This window comes from Gymnoscopelus braueri (genome assembly GCF_963280865.1).
Source record: "Gymnoscopelus braueri genome assembly, chromosome: 2".
In the NCBI taxonomy this organism is placed as follows: Eukaryota; Metazoa; Chordata; class Actinopteri; order Myctophiformes; family Myctophidae; genus Gymnoscopelus; species Gymnoscopelus braueri.
In genome coordinates, this window is record NC_137604.1 from 39,008,059 (window position 1) to 39,025,912 (window position 17,854).

Genomic DNA, 17,854 nt, shown 5'->3' on the forward strand with positions numbered 1-17,854 from the left:
CTTTTCCAAATATTTTGGTTAATATTGTATAAAATCTTGAATAGTTAAAGTTCAACAAGGGAATGTCAGCTATGTCTATCATAGCCATAATTGCATGAATGGTAGATGTATATAAATAAAATAAGCACCATACATACAAATGCAGCTGTTAGATTGCTAACACACCAATAATGCACATTATGGAAAGATGAAAGAACTCAACGCAGTCAGAGAAATGACTTCATATATACCGATACTTGATCATAGACAAAGATTTTCATAAAAAATGTGCCCTTTAAACAGCCATAACTACAGTTCCGAGCATGTTTAACGCCCCAAACTTGGTAGTTGCTATAGCAGTGTAAAACACTTTAAATGGCCATGCTTCAGTGACCAACGCTCTTAGCAGCGCAACATAGGACTAGGTTTGAAGGCTGCGCAGCGGCCTGAAAATCTACTGTCATAAAATGGCACACGTTTTTTTACACAAGAATATAACGGTAGAAAAAAAATAATCTAACAAGTAATTATATTGTAAAACTATAGCGCTAGTCTGAAATTGTTCTATTTTTTTATTCTAGTGTTCATCAGATCAAAACAGCTCCTCTGGTGACTTTTTAACGGTAAGTTAAGTTGATTCTTGATGCCTAGAGTGATTTGTGACTAATGCTACTCTAGTATTGAAGGTTGAAGGTTGTTTTTTGGTAAAGAGTGTACATTTTAATACAAGTTCAGATCTAAAACTTGGTGACATCATGCCCCGTCGTGGGAAGAAATCTATCGCTAAAAAGAAATGCTGGGATGCTAAGTTGGCCCATACAGATTCACCAAACAGTTGCACAGAGGTCGATGAAGGGACACAAAAGACATTTAGTCCAGCCATGGAGCCTGTGTTAGAAACAGCTCAGCAACATGCACAGTCTGATGTTGAAGAACAAGACAACATTGGCGAGGCCATGGACCTTTCCAACAATGACCCTGTACAACAAGCATGCACCATGCATCCCTCTGTGAAATCTGTGCAGGCATCCAAAAGCCAAAATCATCATAAGTTTTCCAAAATGTCAAAGAATCGGCAGTGTACATGCATGGCTCTGACATTTTTGGCTCACCAACATGAAGGTCTTGACTTGAAGATGGATGATCTTGACAAGATACTGGACAAGGGAGACAGTCTGTATAAAAGAACAATAGAACAACTAAAAAGACAAAAGCAGTTTAAGTCATGCCAGCTGACAATGGAGGAAGTACCTCTCAAGGTGGAAACGGAGCACAATACGTACTCCGTGAAAAAATCTAACGTGGACATGGGATTTATGAGAGCTGAGGGAGAGCCCTACCGACGGCATTGGTGGCTGAAGCTTCAGGAAAGACTTAAGTGTCTGTCTGAGAATGTCAAATATGCACTCCTAACAGTATCACCACACACTATTGCCGTTTTTAGAGACAGGTCTGGAAGATATGGACTGTTTGACTCTCACCAGAGAAGTGCTGATGGCCTACCTTTGCCTGGAGGAAAAGCTGTAATGATGACCTTCACTCAGTTGGATGATCTGTTCGCTAAAATTGACCAGCTAATTGACTTCTCACATTCATCGAACAGGATTGACCAAATGCAGTTTGACTTCATGCCAGTGACATTTGAACAGACAAATGCTCGGTCACCCCATCTGTCAACAGTGCAAGTTCATCCTGACAACCTGCATCACAAAGAGCCTGTCGATCAAACTAGCCAGGATGAAACAAACACTGGACCTCCAATCACCAAGCATTCTCTGCAGGCAGGCCATTCACCATCAACACAAGTGATGTCAGACACTACAAATGAAAGAGCCAACAAAATGAGTCAACAACGGAAACGGAAAATAATGAGGAGACTAAGAGAGGATCAACTGCAATCTGATACCAAGGAAAAACCGAGGACTCCAAGGAAGGAATACATGAACAAATACATTGCCATGAGATGTATAACGGATAAAAAATTCAAGGAACAGCAAAACAAATTCAAGAAGGCATATTTCAACAGGAGATTCAGTGAAGATGAAGAGTTCAGAGGGCAGCGTCGGGTCCAGCAGAAGGCATATGGCAAAAGGAGGTTCAATGAAGATGAGGAGTTTAGAGAGAAGAAAAGGGCTTATGGCAAAAGGAGGTTAAATAAAGATGAGTTTAGAAAGAAGCACAATGCTTATGTAAACAAGAGGTTCAGAGAAGATGAGGAGTTCAGGAGAAAGGTCAGGGAACACATGAAGTCCTACATGGCCCGCAGATGCAAAACGGACCCATTCTTCAAGATGCGCCGTGACATCCGACGTTCAATGAGAATAAGAAATAGATACAAGGACTTATGTGATGTCCTGCGCAAACGGGGCATTGCTGTAAAAGCGATGAAAGATTTAGATACTGCGAGGATAGATTTACCTACCGCACCCCAACAGAATGAGCTACTACAAGGCGCTATAGCGAGTTTCCAGAAAGTCATAAAACATGGACCAACTTTTGTTTGCACAACGTGCCATCGGACTCTTTTCTCTGATCAAGTGTATGTTTGTCATCGGTCAAATTACACGATCAAACCCCGCGTGGTTGCTGCCTGCTTGACAGGCAAATACCTTCATTCGTGTGATGATCAATGTGGAGGGCCGGAAGATTGCACTGTACCCGAAGAAAGGCGAAAAGAGTGGATTTGTCAAAGCTGTCACAATAGTGTAGTAGCAGGAAGAATGCCACGCTTGGCTGTCGCAAACAACCTGGAACTTGCACCCATTCCTCCAGAGCTCCGCCAACTCAATGTGCTGGAAAGACAAATATCGGCAATAGACATACCATTTGCCAAGATTCTCACACTTCCTAAAGGCAAACAGAGTGCTATATATGGTGCTGTGGTGTGCGTGCCAGCAGACGTGGAAACCACAGTAAACACCCTACCCAGAAGGCTCGACTCATCCCGTTTGTACAGGGTGAAACTGAAGAGACGTCTGCGGTACAAAGGTTATCATTTGTTTCACACTGTCAATATGACCAATGTCTTACTGGGCTTGAGGAAACTCATCGAGACACACCCCGACTACAAAAACATCACAATCCGAGATGATGAGAGCATCAACGATGAAAATGTGGAGGGCCATCTTGAAGACCTACCCACTGTTGAACTTGAAGACCTACCCACTGTTGAACAGACGGGCACAGACGAAGTCATGGACAGTTGTGACGACGCCGAAATGATGGAAGTAGCCGATGCGACTGAAACCCTCGACCCATCACAGAGAGTGGATCAACATCCACCCACTGCCCAAGATGAGCAAGATGCGCTGAGACCTGGACATGGCCTGGACAGTTGCTTGGAACCGGATGACATTGGACAAGAGACAATGACATACGGAGATGGCATATTCTGCATCGCCCCAGCTGAAGGAAACAGGCCTGTCAGCTATAGCACAGCCCCTAACCTCGAAGCAAGGGCCTTCCCTACATTGTTTCCAACTGGAGAGAACACGTTGGATCGGAAGAGAAAGCTCAAACTGACACCAAGCAGGTACTTCAACGCAAGGCTTTTCAATGTTGATGATCGTTTTGCAAGAGACCAAAGCTATCTCTTTTTTGCCCAGTTTGTTACAGAGACCCACTTGGCAAAAAACACCATCTCAATTCAATTGAGGAAGGGCAAACCCTTTACCAAGGATGGTCGCAGGATCTCCAACAAGATGTTGCAGGACAAGCATGAAGTTGAGAGACTGGTCAGAAACCGGGATGCAACAAGGTTCATGCAACCCCTTAGGGGGACGCCAGCCTACTGGCAGAAGACCATGTATGATTTGTTTGCCATGGTCCGTCAGTTAGGCCCACCTACCTTCTTTTTGACCTTAAGTGCTGCAGAATTCAGATGGCCAGAGGTCATAACGGCAATAAAAGCACAGCAAGGCCAAATAGTGGATTTTGACAAGCTGGACTGGAATGAGAAATGTGACATCCTCAGAAGCAATGCAGTGACTACCATGCGAATGTTTGACAAGCGAGTTCATTCTGCGTATTCAAAACTGCTGCGGTCTGATGCTCGCCCAATCGGACACGTCATAGACTGGTTCCATAGAATCGAGTATCAAAACCGGGGTTCGCCGCATGTTCACGCCTTAATGTGGGTAGCCGACGCCCCCAAACTTGGAGAAGACTCGGACGAGAAGATATGCGAATTTGCGGACCGCTACATTTCGTGCCAGCTGCCTGATCCAAACGAAAATCCTGTGCTTCACCGAATTGTCCAAGAAGTTCAGATGCACAGCAAAAACCACACAAAGTCCTGTAAGAAAGGTAACAAGACATGCAGGTTTGGATTCCCCAAGGCACCAGTGGACACAACCTGGTTAACTAACCCAACGCCAGTTGATCCAATGGAGGAAGTCACGGATGAAAACGAAAGGGGCGCAACAGGAGGAAATGAAGGAGCAAACGAAAGTGCAAAGAGGAGTACCGAAGGCATAGGCAAACAACAGAGGGCAAGAGCACAAGCTGCTTTGGCCAAACTCAAACCTCTGTATGATCTACTTCTGGACTTGCCATCAGAACTGACCGATCTCTCAGAGTTGCTGGCAAAGTGCAATTTGACTCACGAAGAGTACGACAGCTATCTTGAAGACTTGAGGAATGTCCAGGTCCTCTTGATGAAGCGTGGAGTCAAGGACTGCTATGTGAACAACTACAACCCAGTTTTGCTGGAGGCCTGGAATGCCAACATGGATATCCAGTTTGTCCTGGACCACTTTGTTTGCATCTCATACATGCTGTCCTACATATCCAAGGCCGAACATGAGATGGGTGAGCTTCTGAAACAAGTAGTCGAAGGCATAGACCCCACAAAAGTGACCGAAAGGGGTGCAATGAACGAACTTGTTCACGCATATGTGAAAAACAGACAGGTTAGCTCTCAGGAGGCAGTGGCCCGAACTTGCAGCTTGCAATTGAAGGAATGCTCCCGCGAAGTTGTCTTCCTCCCGACGGATGACAATGCAATGAAAATGAGCCTCCCGCTCAGCTTGCTGCAGAAAAGACCAGCCGATTCGAACCAAGTGTGGATGTCAGGGCTTCTTGACAAATACAACGCCAGACCCAAAACACTGGTGTTTGACAACATGTGTCTAGCAGAATTTGCATCCGAGTACAGGATTGTGTACGGTAGCGAAGCAAAAAAGCCAGATTGCCTGAAGCTGTCTGACAACATGGGAACCATTAAGAAGCGCTCGACGGATGGCCGACCCGCGGTTATCAGATACGCGAAGTTCTCGGAACAGAAGGACCCCGAGAAATACTTCGGCAACTTGCTGAAGGCTTACCTTCCGCATCGCTATCAGACCACACTGAAAACCGCAATCTTCCCCACCTACAAGGAGTTCTACGACTCTGCGTCTGTGAAAATACCTGGACAAAAATGGACATGCCGCGCAAATGCCATTGTTGATGAGAACAAAATGAGGTATGAAAAACACAGCAAATCGATGGAAGAAGCATTAGAGGAATTCATGAAGCATGGCCCTGCGGAAGATGCGTGGGCCAACATTGCCCCAGAAAATGAGCTCGAGCGGATGGAATGTCTTGCCGAACAAGATCAAGATCCACAGGCAGACGACGAACAAGACGACGTCCCAGAGTTCAGTTGTCAAGAGGTGGGTACAATTGTTGGTCACAGGGTATCGGCTCCGCAAATGAGCCTCGATTATCTGCGTTCAATGTGTCGAAACCTCAACCGGACTCAAGCCTCCATCTTTCACTCTGTACGTGAATGGTGCTTCAAGAGCGTACTCGACCAGAAACCCGAACCCTTCTTCTTCTTTGTCACTGGGGGTGCTGGAACTGGCAAATCACACCTGATCAAGTGCATCTACGGTGAGGCAACACGGATTCTCCGTCGACTCCCCAGACTGTTTGAGGAGACGGATGCATCCATGCCCACAGTGCTGCTGTCTGCGTTTACAGGAACTGCGGCATACAACATCGCGGGAAACACACTGCATTCCCTGTTGAAGTTGCCAAGAAAATTGAAACCACCCTACATAGGACTGGGAAACAAATTGGATGACGTGAGGGCAAAGCTGGGAAATGCGGAGATCATCGTCATAGATGAGGTGTCGATGATTTCAAAGGCTATGTTTATCTACATCCACTGGAGACTGCAAGAGATTAAAGGCAGTAAGAGGCCATTCGGCGGCATGTCGGTACTTGTAGTAGGCGACTTTTACCAGCTCCCTCCAACGTCAAGTGGGAAACCGCTCTGTGTGCTCGAGGAAGGCAAACCGGACCTTCTGCTCGAACACTTTCAGATGATCACGTTGACCGAGATCATGCGACAGAAAGATGATCTGCCCTACGCAGAGCTTCTGAATAGGTTGAGAGTCAAAGCGAAGAAGGATCCGCTGAGTGACGGAGACAAAGCACTCCTTGCTCAGAGAGTGACTGTGCGTGACCGTTGTCCTAAGGATGTTGTGCACATCTTCGCAACCAACAAAGAGGTGTCCGAACACAACGCCAAATCTTTGTCTGCGCTCCACAGCCACATCGTCAACATACCCGCGGAAGACTACAAGCAAGTCCATAACCACAAGACTCGCCTTGCCAGTCCCTGTACAGGAGAGCAGAACGATCTTCTTGACAACTTGCAGGTTGCAGAAGGCGCCCCAATCGTGATCATCAGGAACATAGATGTGGAGGATGGCCTTGTGAACGGGACATTTGGCAAGATGGCTAGTGTAGAGATGCACGTAAACGAGGACGGGAGTAGAGTAGCCAAGCTTTGGCTTGTAGTAGACAAGCCTGAAGCAGGACAGAAATACCGGAAAACTACACCTGGCAGTACACAAGTGTACGTCGAGAGATATGAGGAACACCTGAGCAATAACACGCTTCGTAGGCAATTTCCCATCAAGTTGGCATATGCTTGCACAGCTCACAAAGTCCAAGGCATGACTACACAATCTGCTGTGGTTTCCTTGAAACGGATCTTCCAACCAGGCATGGCCTACGTTGCCCTCAGTAGGACAACGTCATTGCAAGGATTGCACATCATTGACTTCGATGCGAAGAAAATCTATGCTGATCCTGCAATCACAGCTGCCCTGGAATCCATGAAGACCGCCTCACTGGACAGTGTTATGCCACTGTTGAAGTATCGAGAGACGACAGGCCAGGCGCAAACACTCGCGATTGTCCATCACAACACGCAAAGTTTACCGGCACACATTCAGGACATCAAAAAACATCACGAACTGACCCATGCAGATGTCCTGTGCTTGACCGAGACGCATCTCACCGGCTCCTTTGTGGCTGACAGTCTCCAATTGGATGGATACACCATGTTCAGCCGCAACAAGCACATCTCGTACACCAGCCGTTCTGAACGTGCAGAACAGAATGGCGGTGGCGTCGCTGTGTATGTGAAGGACCATTTCCAGGCATGTGAAAAGCGTTACCTACACAATGTGACAAACCTCGAGTTTGTGGTCGTCAAGATAGAGTCCCCTGTCAAGCTTCTGATCGCTGCAGTGTACAGACCACCACGTTACGATGACCCGTTCATGGAAAATCTGAAGGCGCTTCTGGACTCCTTAGAAGTGATGGACCACCATCCCATCGTAGTCTGTGGTGATTTCAACGAAAATCTACTGGCCAGTGTAGGTACTCCGATAGCGATGCTGCTCGAGTCCAGAGGATACACACAACTGATCAAGGAGAAGACTACTGACAAAAACACGCTGTTGGATCACATTTACATCTCAAGACCAGAGCAATGTCTACAGTCTGGAGTACTACGTACGTACTACAGCTACCATGATCCTGTGTATTGCGTATTATCCTCCGATCAGGACTAGTGCATAGCCTGCAAGACAAGCTTGCAAACACTGGAACCATGTAGACCTTAGTTTCAAGGACATCGTGCTCTTTCCCACCAAACGCATTCTGACCTGCTCTTATAAATCACATCTGCCGCACTCAATAACAAAAGGATTGCGAACAATGGAACCTCTTGATCACCAACCCTGTCATTGGATATATCACTGGAACATGTGAATGAGCTGCCCAAATAGTGGTCACCAGAGATGATCGTTTGACGGTATGAACTATTCATAGCCAACGCTACATCATTCTCTGGTGCCACTCCAGCGCAAAGTCTCATCTGCCACACTAAATAACAAACGGATTGCGAACAATGGAACCTCTTGATCACCAACCCTGTCATTGGATATATCACTGGAACATGTGAATCAGCTGCCCAAGTAGTGACCGGGCCTCATCGTAGCCGCACCTATACTTTGGAATCTCCCATTACGCAGCAGCCAAATCTCACCTTTTTTCTCTTGTCGCTAGTATTATTCATATTGTAGCATTGTTTTGTCTTTTTTCATAATTACTGATTGTGAAGCATTTGTTTGAAAAGAACACTAACACTTGTTTCCCTGTTTTTCAGAAGCCGTCCAGCACTGATATTGTTTTTGCCTTTAACCATTTTCTACATTTCAGGAATGTTCTTTGTGAATAATTGTCATATTTCTAATTGTCATTTATGTTGTGGGTCGTGAACCGGTAGTACCCAATTTCTATAAACACAATATTGGCCATCCCTGAATTTAATAACAAACTCACACATAAAATAATCAATTCTAAAAAATGCATAACAAACTATTTTGGATTGTATACTGCCTTTTCATGACCCACTACCTTATATTTACATGTGCATGTTGTAAATGTTTTAACTCACCATTTGTTTTTAGGGCTGTAAGACTGTAACACTTATTAGGACTAAATTATTTTTTAATAAATGTTGTCAAAAAATTTAATTTTATTCAAACAGCCAATATACAAGCATTAAAATAGGACTTAGTTTCTTAATTAAACTAATAAATGTAATCCCAAAATAATTATGGAAAATGTTACACATTGATTCATTGATAAATACAAAATTAGATATCTACAAAATACACTTTGAGATAATTCACTTAATCAATATAGTTGCAGCCCTAAAAGTTTTACTTATTTTTCAGAATGTTACATTTATTAGTTTGTTTAATATATTTACCAGGAGCTTGCTTGATCGCCTTTTTTAACAAAGGGGTCGGTGCAAGAATTTTTTCCCCGTGCACTCCTAAATTGGCTGAAATAGGAGGCGGGTTTTTTGCTTCACCCTGGAAAATATTGAAATTACTTAAAGGTTAGAATATAATTTTGGACAATAACAGTAATAGTAGTAATAATAATAACCATTAGAGCATCAATAATATATCTGTCAATAATAAACTGTTTACAGGCATTGTAATAGTTATCATAAAATATAATTGTTTAATTGTCACTAATAACTCATATTAACCTATATATAGAATCATAAAATATGACCATAATTACATATATAATCATAATAACTATAGTAAAAATAATTGATAGGACATTATACCAAATATATTAATGGTGTTGCTTACAGTAAAGGTACCAATAATACAATTGTGTTAATAAATACTTTAAACTATATCTGCTCTGCTTTGTCTCTACTTATTTTTCTTTTTGCCATGTGTTTGAAAAGTGAATCTATATGTTTGGTAATGTATTTAGTCACATGTATTTAACATTTACAATGAATACAGATGTGTTTTTTTAAATTTGTATTACTATTCTCAATCAGAAGGGTTCTTCACTACTAAAGCTGAACAAAAAGTGAAACTTTGGAATGTAACATCTCATTAATGCCTAAACCCATACACATATGAACATAATATACACAAGTTGTTCGTTTAACTGACAATAATTCTTGCCTTCTATAATTTGGTGTTTTAAGCTTGTAATTGAAAGTGTCAGACTATAATCTCTGCCTGCTGGACAAAATGGACTTCAATCCCTCTACTGTGTGTACAATTGTGAAGCAATCTACATGGACATTAGAGCTTATCCAAAACTCCTGCCTGGTGATGACAAGTCTGTCACAATGTAGGCTAAACAATAGTTTTTCATTGTGGTATTGACACCATTAAGTAACACTGATGTGCCTGATATGCTGGGGAGTATCTATCTTACAATATACAAAATGGAATGGCTACTAGCCAGGTCGACAAGTATCGTAATGGTTCCACATGTATTATATGGTGAGACATTCACAAGTACATTACAAGGTATTTAATATCTATTATCAGGCTGGGGAAAAAAAGGTGCTGAATCTTATACTAAAAACATGACAATATAAGTGTGGGGAAAACGTGAAATGTCTTCTGAGTATTTACAACTTGTTTGCAAATCGCAGATATGCCATTTACTCTATATACACAGGGTATTTTCTCCTCACAATGTCTCAGATCAGAACAATAAGGTAAAAAAAATGGCAAGTCTGCTTTAATAATTTATTTTGAGACCTATAACACCATCTTCTTCTTCCACTGGGGACTGAACTGTGAACTACTATGTGACGATGGATTCCTTGGACCCCCATGACCGCAACCCAGAACTCTGCGTTGGCGCAACCACACTTTGCAATTGCCCTGAATTGCGACGCGTCTAGTATTAACATTGTTCTTGAACAATGTTAATAAACAATATTTCAAACTGCATCTCCTCCCACAGTTTTTATTCCCCAATTTCGTGCCATATGTCAAAATGACCGTCTTGACCGGGAATCGTGCGCTTGTATTTTGCTAAGAGATTGGTTAAATAGTTTAATTGATATTGATTTATTAGTGCATTAAATTTCTCCATCCGCTTTAATGGAAAAGTGAAAAAACTCAAATTCAAGTATTTTTTTCTCAGAAACTGTAAGAGCTAGAGTTACCAGATTTGGAGGGGAGGTTTATAATTTAGTCCGAAATTATTAAAAAAATTATCACACCATTCGGCCACATGGTGGCGCTATAACAGTCCCCTTTACGTTTTGGCCGATAACTCTTGAACCGTAGGTCGTAAAATCAAAATTTATTTTCACCTGGATTCCTTGGGTCACGACGCATCTCCCCATATAGGCCACGCCCATTTGCGTCAGGATAGATTTTCCGCCATTTTGAATTTTCTTCAAAACACACTTTTTGCACCTTTTCCTACAGATTTTTCCCAAATCTCACAAAATTCGGTACACATGATCTCTGGACCCATGCGATAATCTGGACCGAAACAGAATTTTGATAGTCCATACCGTTCGTCCGTAAATGGCTTCCAAAGTTAGCGGGAGGGGCCCGTATTACAAAAAAAGCCCACAAATCACGAACAAAACGTCCAGTCAATCCCAAATTTGAATCACATGTCAAGTGTGGTTTACTCAACAAATCCCCAAAAGAATTTCCACTTTGATCCATAGGGGGCGCACACAAATGCTCAAAATGTAACCGTTTGATGCAAAAACCTTATGTTGGGGGATCAATCCTCTCAAAATGAAACGCAAGTGATCTCAGGAGTGACGTGACAATGTAATTGGCGCAGCCTCCGACGGTATTCCTCCCAGCGTATTCCTCGAGTCCCGACCGGCGTCGGCGCAACCACACTTTGCAATTTCCCAGAATTGCGACCCGTCTAGTATTAACATTGTTCTTGAACAATGTTAATAAACAATATTTCAAACCGCATCTCCTCCCACAGTTTTTATTCCCCAATTTCGTGCCATATGTCAAAATGACCGTCTTGACCGGGAATCGTGCGCTTGTATTTTGCTAAGAGATTGGTTAAATAGTTTAATTGATATTGATTTATTAGTGCATTAAATTTCCCCATCCGCTTTAATGGAAAAGTGAAAAAACTCAAATTCAAGTATTTTTTTCTCAGAAATCGTAAGAGCTAGAGTTACCAGATTTGGAGGGGAGGTTCATAATTTAGTCCAAAATTATTATACAAATAATTACACCATTCGGCCTCATGGTGGCGCTATAACAGCCGCCTTTACGTTTTGGCCTTTAACTCTTGAACCGTAGGTCGTAGAATAAAAATCTCTTTTCCCCTGGATTCCTTGGGTTACGACGCATCTCCCCATATAGGTCACGCCCATTTGCGTCAGGATAGATTTTCCGCCATTTTGAATTTTCTTCAAAACACACTTTTTGCACCTTTTCCTACAGATTTTTCCCAAAAATCGGTAAACGTGATCTATGGACCCATGCGATAAACCTATCCAAACGGCATTTTGATAGTCTTTACCGTTCGTCCGCAATTGGCTTCCAAAGTTAGTGGGAGGGGCCCGTTTTACCAAAAATGCCAAAAATCACGAACGAAACGTCCAATCGATCCCAAATTTGAATCACATGTCGAGGGTGGTTTACTTAACGAATCCCCAAAAGCATTTCCACTTTAATCCGTAGGGGGCAGCACAAATGCGCAAAACGTAACCGTTTGATGCCACAACCTTATTTTGGGGGGATCAATCCTCTCAAAATGAAACGCAAGTGATCTCAGGAGTGACGTGACAATGTAATTGGCGCAGCCTCCGACGATATTCCTCCCAGCGTATTCCTCGAGTCCCGACCGGCGTCGGCGCAACCACACTTTGCAATTGCCCTGAATTGCGACGCGTCTAGTTGATACAGTGTACTTGTTGTCACATCACGGTCCATTTTATAAATTGACTGGAAGGCTGTAAACTGAGAGTGGAAATGCATGAGAGAACAGGAGTGCAAATAAATCAACATGCAGATTGTCCTCCTTTGCCTACAAGTCCCCAGTGAATCTTGTGTTGTGCCACTGTTTCTGTTGCACCTCCCCTGTGAGATGAGATTGAGATAAAGCTTTTTGAGTCTAATGAGACGAAGCCATCATGTCGCCCAGCGGCTCCCCTAAGCTTCATTCACATGCCATGAAGAAGGCCAAAATTCTTTCCACAGGCTATTGGAAGATGTCCCATCATAGCTTACAGTAAGAATGCAACTTTCTTTTTTTGTGATCTCATTATCTCTGGCAGGCTGGAACGGCCAGGGGCGGGAGATTATGTTTACGCCAGTGTCCGTGTGTGTGTCTGTTTGACTTTGAGCAGCTGGATCGATCGGCATGAAACTTTGCACACATACAGTATTCCCTGTAGGCCAAGGAAGAACATATACCCCAAATTGTCATGATTGCGCTATAACAGGCCACTTCACATTTTGGTCTATAACTCTTGAACCATAGGTTGTATAATCAAAACTTTCCCTGGACTCCTTGGATTGTGACTTAACTCCCCATATAGGCCATGCCTATTTCCGCCTGACAAGATTGTCCGCCCTTTTGCGTTTTCTTCAAAACACACCTTTTGCTACCATTCCTACAAATTTTGTCCAAAACTCACACAACATTAAGATACACATTATCTCTTGAGTCATGTGATCAAGATGTATCAGTCATATCTTTCATATTCCATTCCGATTGGCTACGATTGGCTTCCGAACTAAATTTGATTTACACATTAAGGAGCCTCTAAACAATGGGTAGAGGATTTCAATTCTACCTATAGGGGCACCGCAAAGGCTGCAAAAGTCACTGTTTGTTTGAGAAGTTTGAGAGTTTCTTTTTACCCCCAACAAATTAGACACAAATGGTCTTGTGAGTTAAGTGATAATGACCATCAAACAGGGTTTTGATTCTCTATACCAATGCCTGTAATTGCCTTCACAAATGTATGGATAGGGCCTATAAACTAGTTCAAATCCTACCTCTCCGACAAAACCGAGTACGTATCCCTGGGAGGAAAGAAATCCCTGACCCAACCTGTCACCTGTGGTGTCTCCCAGGTATCCGTACTCAGCCCCAATCTATTCACACTTTACATGCTGCTCCCCCTTCCACTGCTATGCTGATGACACACAACTGATGACGCACAACTTTACTTCAGGATTAACCCACCCCCCTCTGCAGATCCACCATCTCCATCAGCCACGGACCTGCCACCACCAATGGTGGTGGCACTAATAACCTGCCTGGAGGAGATTAAGGCGTGGATGAAAGTCAACTTCCTTCAACTCAACAGCTCCAAAACCGAAGCCATCTTAATAGGCACTAGACCAGCATCTCCTTCTCGGGCCACAACCTTTCCCTCTCACCCACAGTCACCAACCTGGGTGTGAAACTGGACCCTCAACTGCACCTTGAGGCACACATCAAACACCTCTGCAAAACCTCCTTTTTTCACCTCAGGAACATTTCCAAACTGCCTTTGTTGGATTACTGCAACGCACTAATCATCGGGATCCCTAGCAAGAGCCTTCAGTGGCTTCAGTACATCCAAAACAGCACTGCTAGGATCCTGATGAGAGTGCGTAAATTTGACCACATCACACCCACCCTCTGTTCACTCCACTGGCTCCCAATCACCTTCAGGATTGAATTCAAGATCTCCCTTCTGACCCATCAGTGCATCCACGGCAATGCCCCCCCCCCCCCCCCCCCGCCTAACTTCTCAAAATAAAACCCTCCACTCGAAACCTTCGCTCGTCCAACACCAACCTTCTCCAGACCACCAAGACCAATCTTCGTACCATGGGCGACCAGGCTTTCTGCTCCACTGCCCCACGCCTGTGGAATGCCCTCCCCGACCACTTGAGAGCCCCACAATCTACCGATGCTTTTAAAAATGGACTTAAAACATCCCTTTTTAACAAAGCTTTTTCTTAGGTCTTTTAATCCATCTTTTTCTCCTCTCTCTTTCTTGTTGTTTTTGCCCTGGCTTTGTTATTTTTGTGCCTTTTGATTTAACTCTGTAGCACTTTTTGATTTCCAGAAATGTAAAGTGCGTCATAAATAAAATGTATTATTATTATTTCTTACAAAAAAACACCATATATCATGAACTCAACATCCAATTGGACTCAAATTGGGTCCTGGCTGGGTCCGATTGACCCAGGGGGGAGCTGCGATCGATCCAGAAGCCTTCCGATTACCAAACAGCCGCTCTACCTCCTGAGCCACTTATCTCCCCATATTCTGTACACTACACACTCACCATTACTGCTAAAAAAGGGTTGACCCTTCATTGTTTTTCTTAAACTGTGCTAATTATTTTTATAAGCAATATTATCTTCTTGTTATATTGTATTGGGATTTTTTACCTCAGTCTGCGGAACATGCCACTGCCACACATTTTGCTGTTTGTACTGTACCTGTATGCCAGAGTGTATAATAAACTCTCTTGAATCTTGAACTTAATATTTTACAGTGAAAATATCTACACTTTGTTTACTGTTTACTGAAGGCAACAGTGGGCATAAAAATATTACAGTCCTACAGCTCCTGCTGTCTACAATGAGGTTTCATATAAGGAACCATGCCGTGTCATGCCAGCCGGTGGTGTTTGCTCATGTGTTAGTGGCATTTGCTGCCTCTTTCTAATTATTGTTGTCATAACTCACTTTTGTGGGACTTTAATCTCCAGCTGGGCATGAATAAGTCCATTACTGTAGAAAATTGCCAAAGATCATAGAACTCCTTGCATTATACCTGAGTTATACCTCTCCATTCATCATCTCTTCAGCAGATTTAACGAGGTACAGTCCAGGGGCCACCCTTTAGAAAGGTCCATTTTGTTTTATGCTCTTTATTATTTTAATGAGTCCATGGCAGCGTCTAGTTGGACAGAGGACATCCTAAGCCCACTATCCTACTGCTCATAAAGCCTGCGGCAGGCGGGGCAGGAATCTGTGCCAAAAGCAAATGTGAAATGTAGAGCTGTAATAGAGGTACGAAAAGAGTATTGAAGGGGAAAGGAGAAGAGTGTGTGCTGAGATAAACTTTGGCATCAGATACCTGGCAACTGAGGCCGATGTCCACTCAGTCAGGCCTAACATGCGATGCCGAAAGAAAGCACTCAGCCCACGGGTAGCAGAAGAGCTTTCCAATATTAAGCACCACAACATAATTTGATAGAATATCCTCCTGGGAATTTTTGTGCTTGACTTAACGCATGTACAATATTGAACTTCCATTAAGCTGTGGGCATAACTGAAATTAAGAGAAGTCATTTTGTTTATGTGGTTCTATGAAGTAGTCACTGTTTGGCCAGTGGGGTGGGAGTGAGGTTCAGCGTTGTAGGTGCTGCAGCCTAATGAATGGAGTTATCCACTCACGACATGGACTGCTCCCAAATTGCCATGGTATGATTATGCTAATGCAAAATGCATTATTGGAGTACTGTCATTTATCCAAATTAAAAGGAAAATGTTTTGCTATTGCCAGAACAATAATATGACCACACTGCTTATTTTGCATCGCAAAATACCCTGTATTAAGCATAATAGTTAACATTATACTTACTGTTGTACACCTTTACAGGTTCTTCTGCCCACATAAAATACTAAGATGATAATGATGTGACAAATACTGTATAATTATGTGTTAGAAATGAACCTCTTATTATTTAGGCTATTGGATCTGACTCTTTGGCATAGCATTTTTAGATTATCTATTATTATTTATCAACACAGTAAAAACTAGAAAAAGTGCTCCTCGGAGCACAGGTCTCCGCAAGGTCAGTTATTGTGGCCTCTTGGTGGCGCTATAATAGGCCAATGTGAAAAGGGTGCCATTTCTTCTTAGGCCTTTCAATCGGACACTGCATTCTGTTCCAAAAATGTGTTTTGCTAAATTAGACCTGATGGTGGCGCTATAAAAGGCCAATGTGAAAAGGGTGGCATTTCTTCCTCTGCCTAGTGGGAAGGTGTGCGCAAAATTTCACGGAAATCGCACGTTGCGTTGATGATTTGAGGCATTTTGTTCAAAACAAACCAATCCTGCAAACTTTGGAAGCCAATCTTAGCCAATCAGGATAGACTATAGAAAATCGGACAGATCCGTGTTGATCACATGACTATAGAGATACTGTGTACCAATTTGCGTGAGGTTTGGACAAAATCTGTAGGAGTGATATCCATAAATGTGTTTTGCACAAATCAGCCTCCTGGTGGCGCTATAACAGGCCAATCTGAAAAGTTTGGGGCAGAGGTTCGGCTTTGGCATCCAGGGAGTGTGTGTGCACAGTTTCGCAGCGGCCGGGCTAATGGTGCCGGAGATTAGCTGTTCACAGACAGACACACGGACGGAGACACGGACGGACGGACGGACGGACGGACGGACGGACGGACGGACGGACGGACGGACGGACAGGGGGTAAAACATACTCTCTCGCCATGCCTTTCGGCCTGGCGGAGACAACAAGTCATTTAAGTAGAATTTCCCCAGATGATATTTGAAGTGGTCCTCTAAGGCCTAGGCTACACGTACATGGATCTTTTTCTAAACGCACATTTTTGTGTGCGTTTGGGCCTTTCAGCCACACGCAAACGGTGTTTTTGGCCGCTAAAACAGATATTTTTGTAAACGGATAAATAAGTGAAGGTTTTCCAAAACATGCGTTTCAGTGGATCTGTGTGGACATGTAATCCGGAGATTTTGAGAAACGATGACGTCATTGCGCATTCGCACATGGTCATTATAATAATAAATAATATAATAATACATAAACACCGGACCGCTCATGGTCGTTATAATAATAAATGAAGAGAGAGAGAGAGCAACACTTACACTCTATGAAACAAGGCACGCTCATTTATGGCAAAATAATGTCATAATTAATAATAAGACAGTGGTGGGAAAAGTAGCTCATTCACTGTGTGACGAAAACCCTCTTTCTCTGCGCCGAGTAGCACACACGGCGCGCACACGGGTTGAATGTGGGGTCTGTCGTCCTAAAACACAATCGCCCCGGGTCAAAATCCAGCGACCATGGAGCGGCCGCGGGTGGCCTGCTCAAAAGGTGCGTGGGGCGGGGAGTTTTGGGACGATGTAATGAATTGATGAAGTAAAACTCATCTGTTTGCGTAGCCCTGAAACATGACTGTCATACCATGACAGTCATGGTGCTTAGAGTCCCTGCTTTATAGTGGTGTTCGATTTTTTTACATTGCCAACTCTCACA

The 17,854-nt window shown here is 43.3% G+C and overlaps 2 protein-coding genes across 3 annotated transcripts in view; both read left to right on the forward strand.

Moving 5' to 3' along the window:
• The window catches only part of gstcd (glutathione S-transferase, C-terminal domain containing), a 99,704-nt gene that overhangs the window by 52,349 nt on the left and 29,501 nt on the right, over positions 1-17,854 (forward strand). The gene's annotated exons all lie outside the window — the stretch shown is intronic.
• LOC308074912 (uncharacterized protein) lies at positions 620-9,473 on the forward strand. 2 transcript variants are annotated; one of them, XM_080414439.1, is made up of 2 exons: positions 620-2,128; positions 2,180-9,473. In XM_080414439.1, exons 1-2 carry the CDS (start codon positions 735-737, stop codon positions 7,830-7,832), a joined length of 7,047 nt encoding a protein of 2,348 aa, XP_080270565.1. In that variant the 5' UTR covers positions 620-734; the 3' UTR covers positions 7,833-9,473. The 2 variants fall into 2 exon arrangements, with proteins under 2 accessions (XP_080270565.1, XP_080270566.1); XM_080414440.1 differs by having other exon boundaries at positions 620-2,074.

What these genes read in the sequence shown, in the direction of transcription:
- LOC308074912 (XM_080414439.1), top strand. Translation starts at nt 735, where the DNA reads ATGCCCCGTCGTGGGAAGAAATCTATCGCTAAAAAGAAATGCTGGGAT. An exon ending in AGGGCTTATGGCAAAAGGAG is followed by an intron (nt 2,129 to 2,179) that starts GTTAAATAAAGA and finishes TGTAAACAAGAG; the next exon opens with GTTCAGAGAAGATGAGGAGT.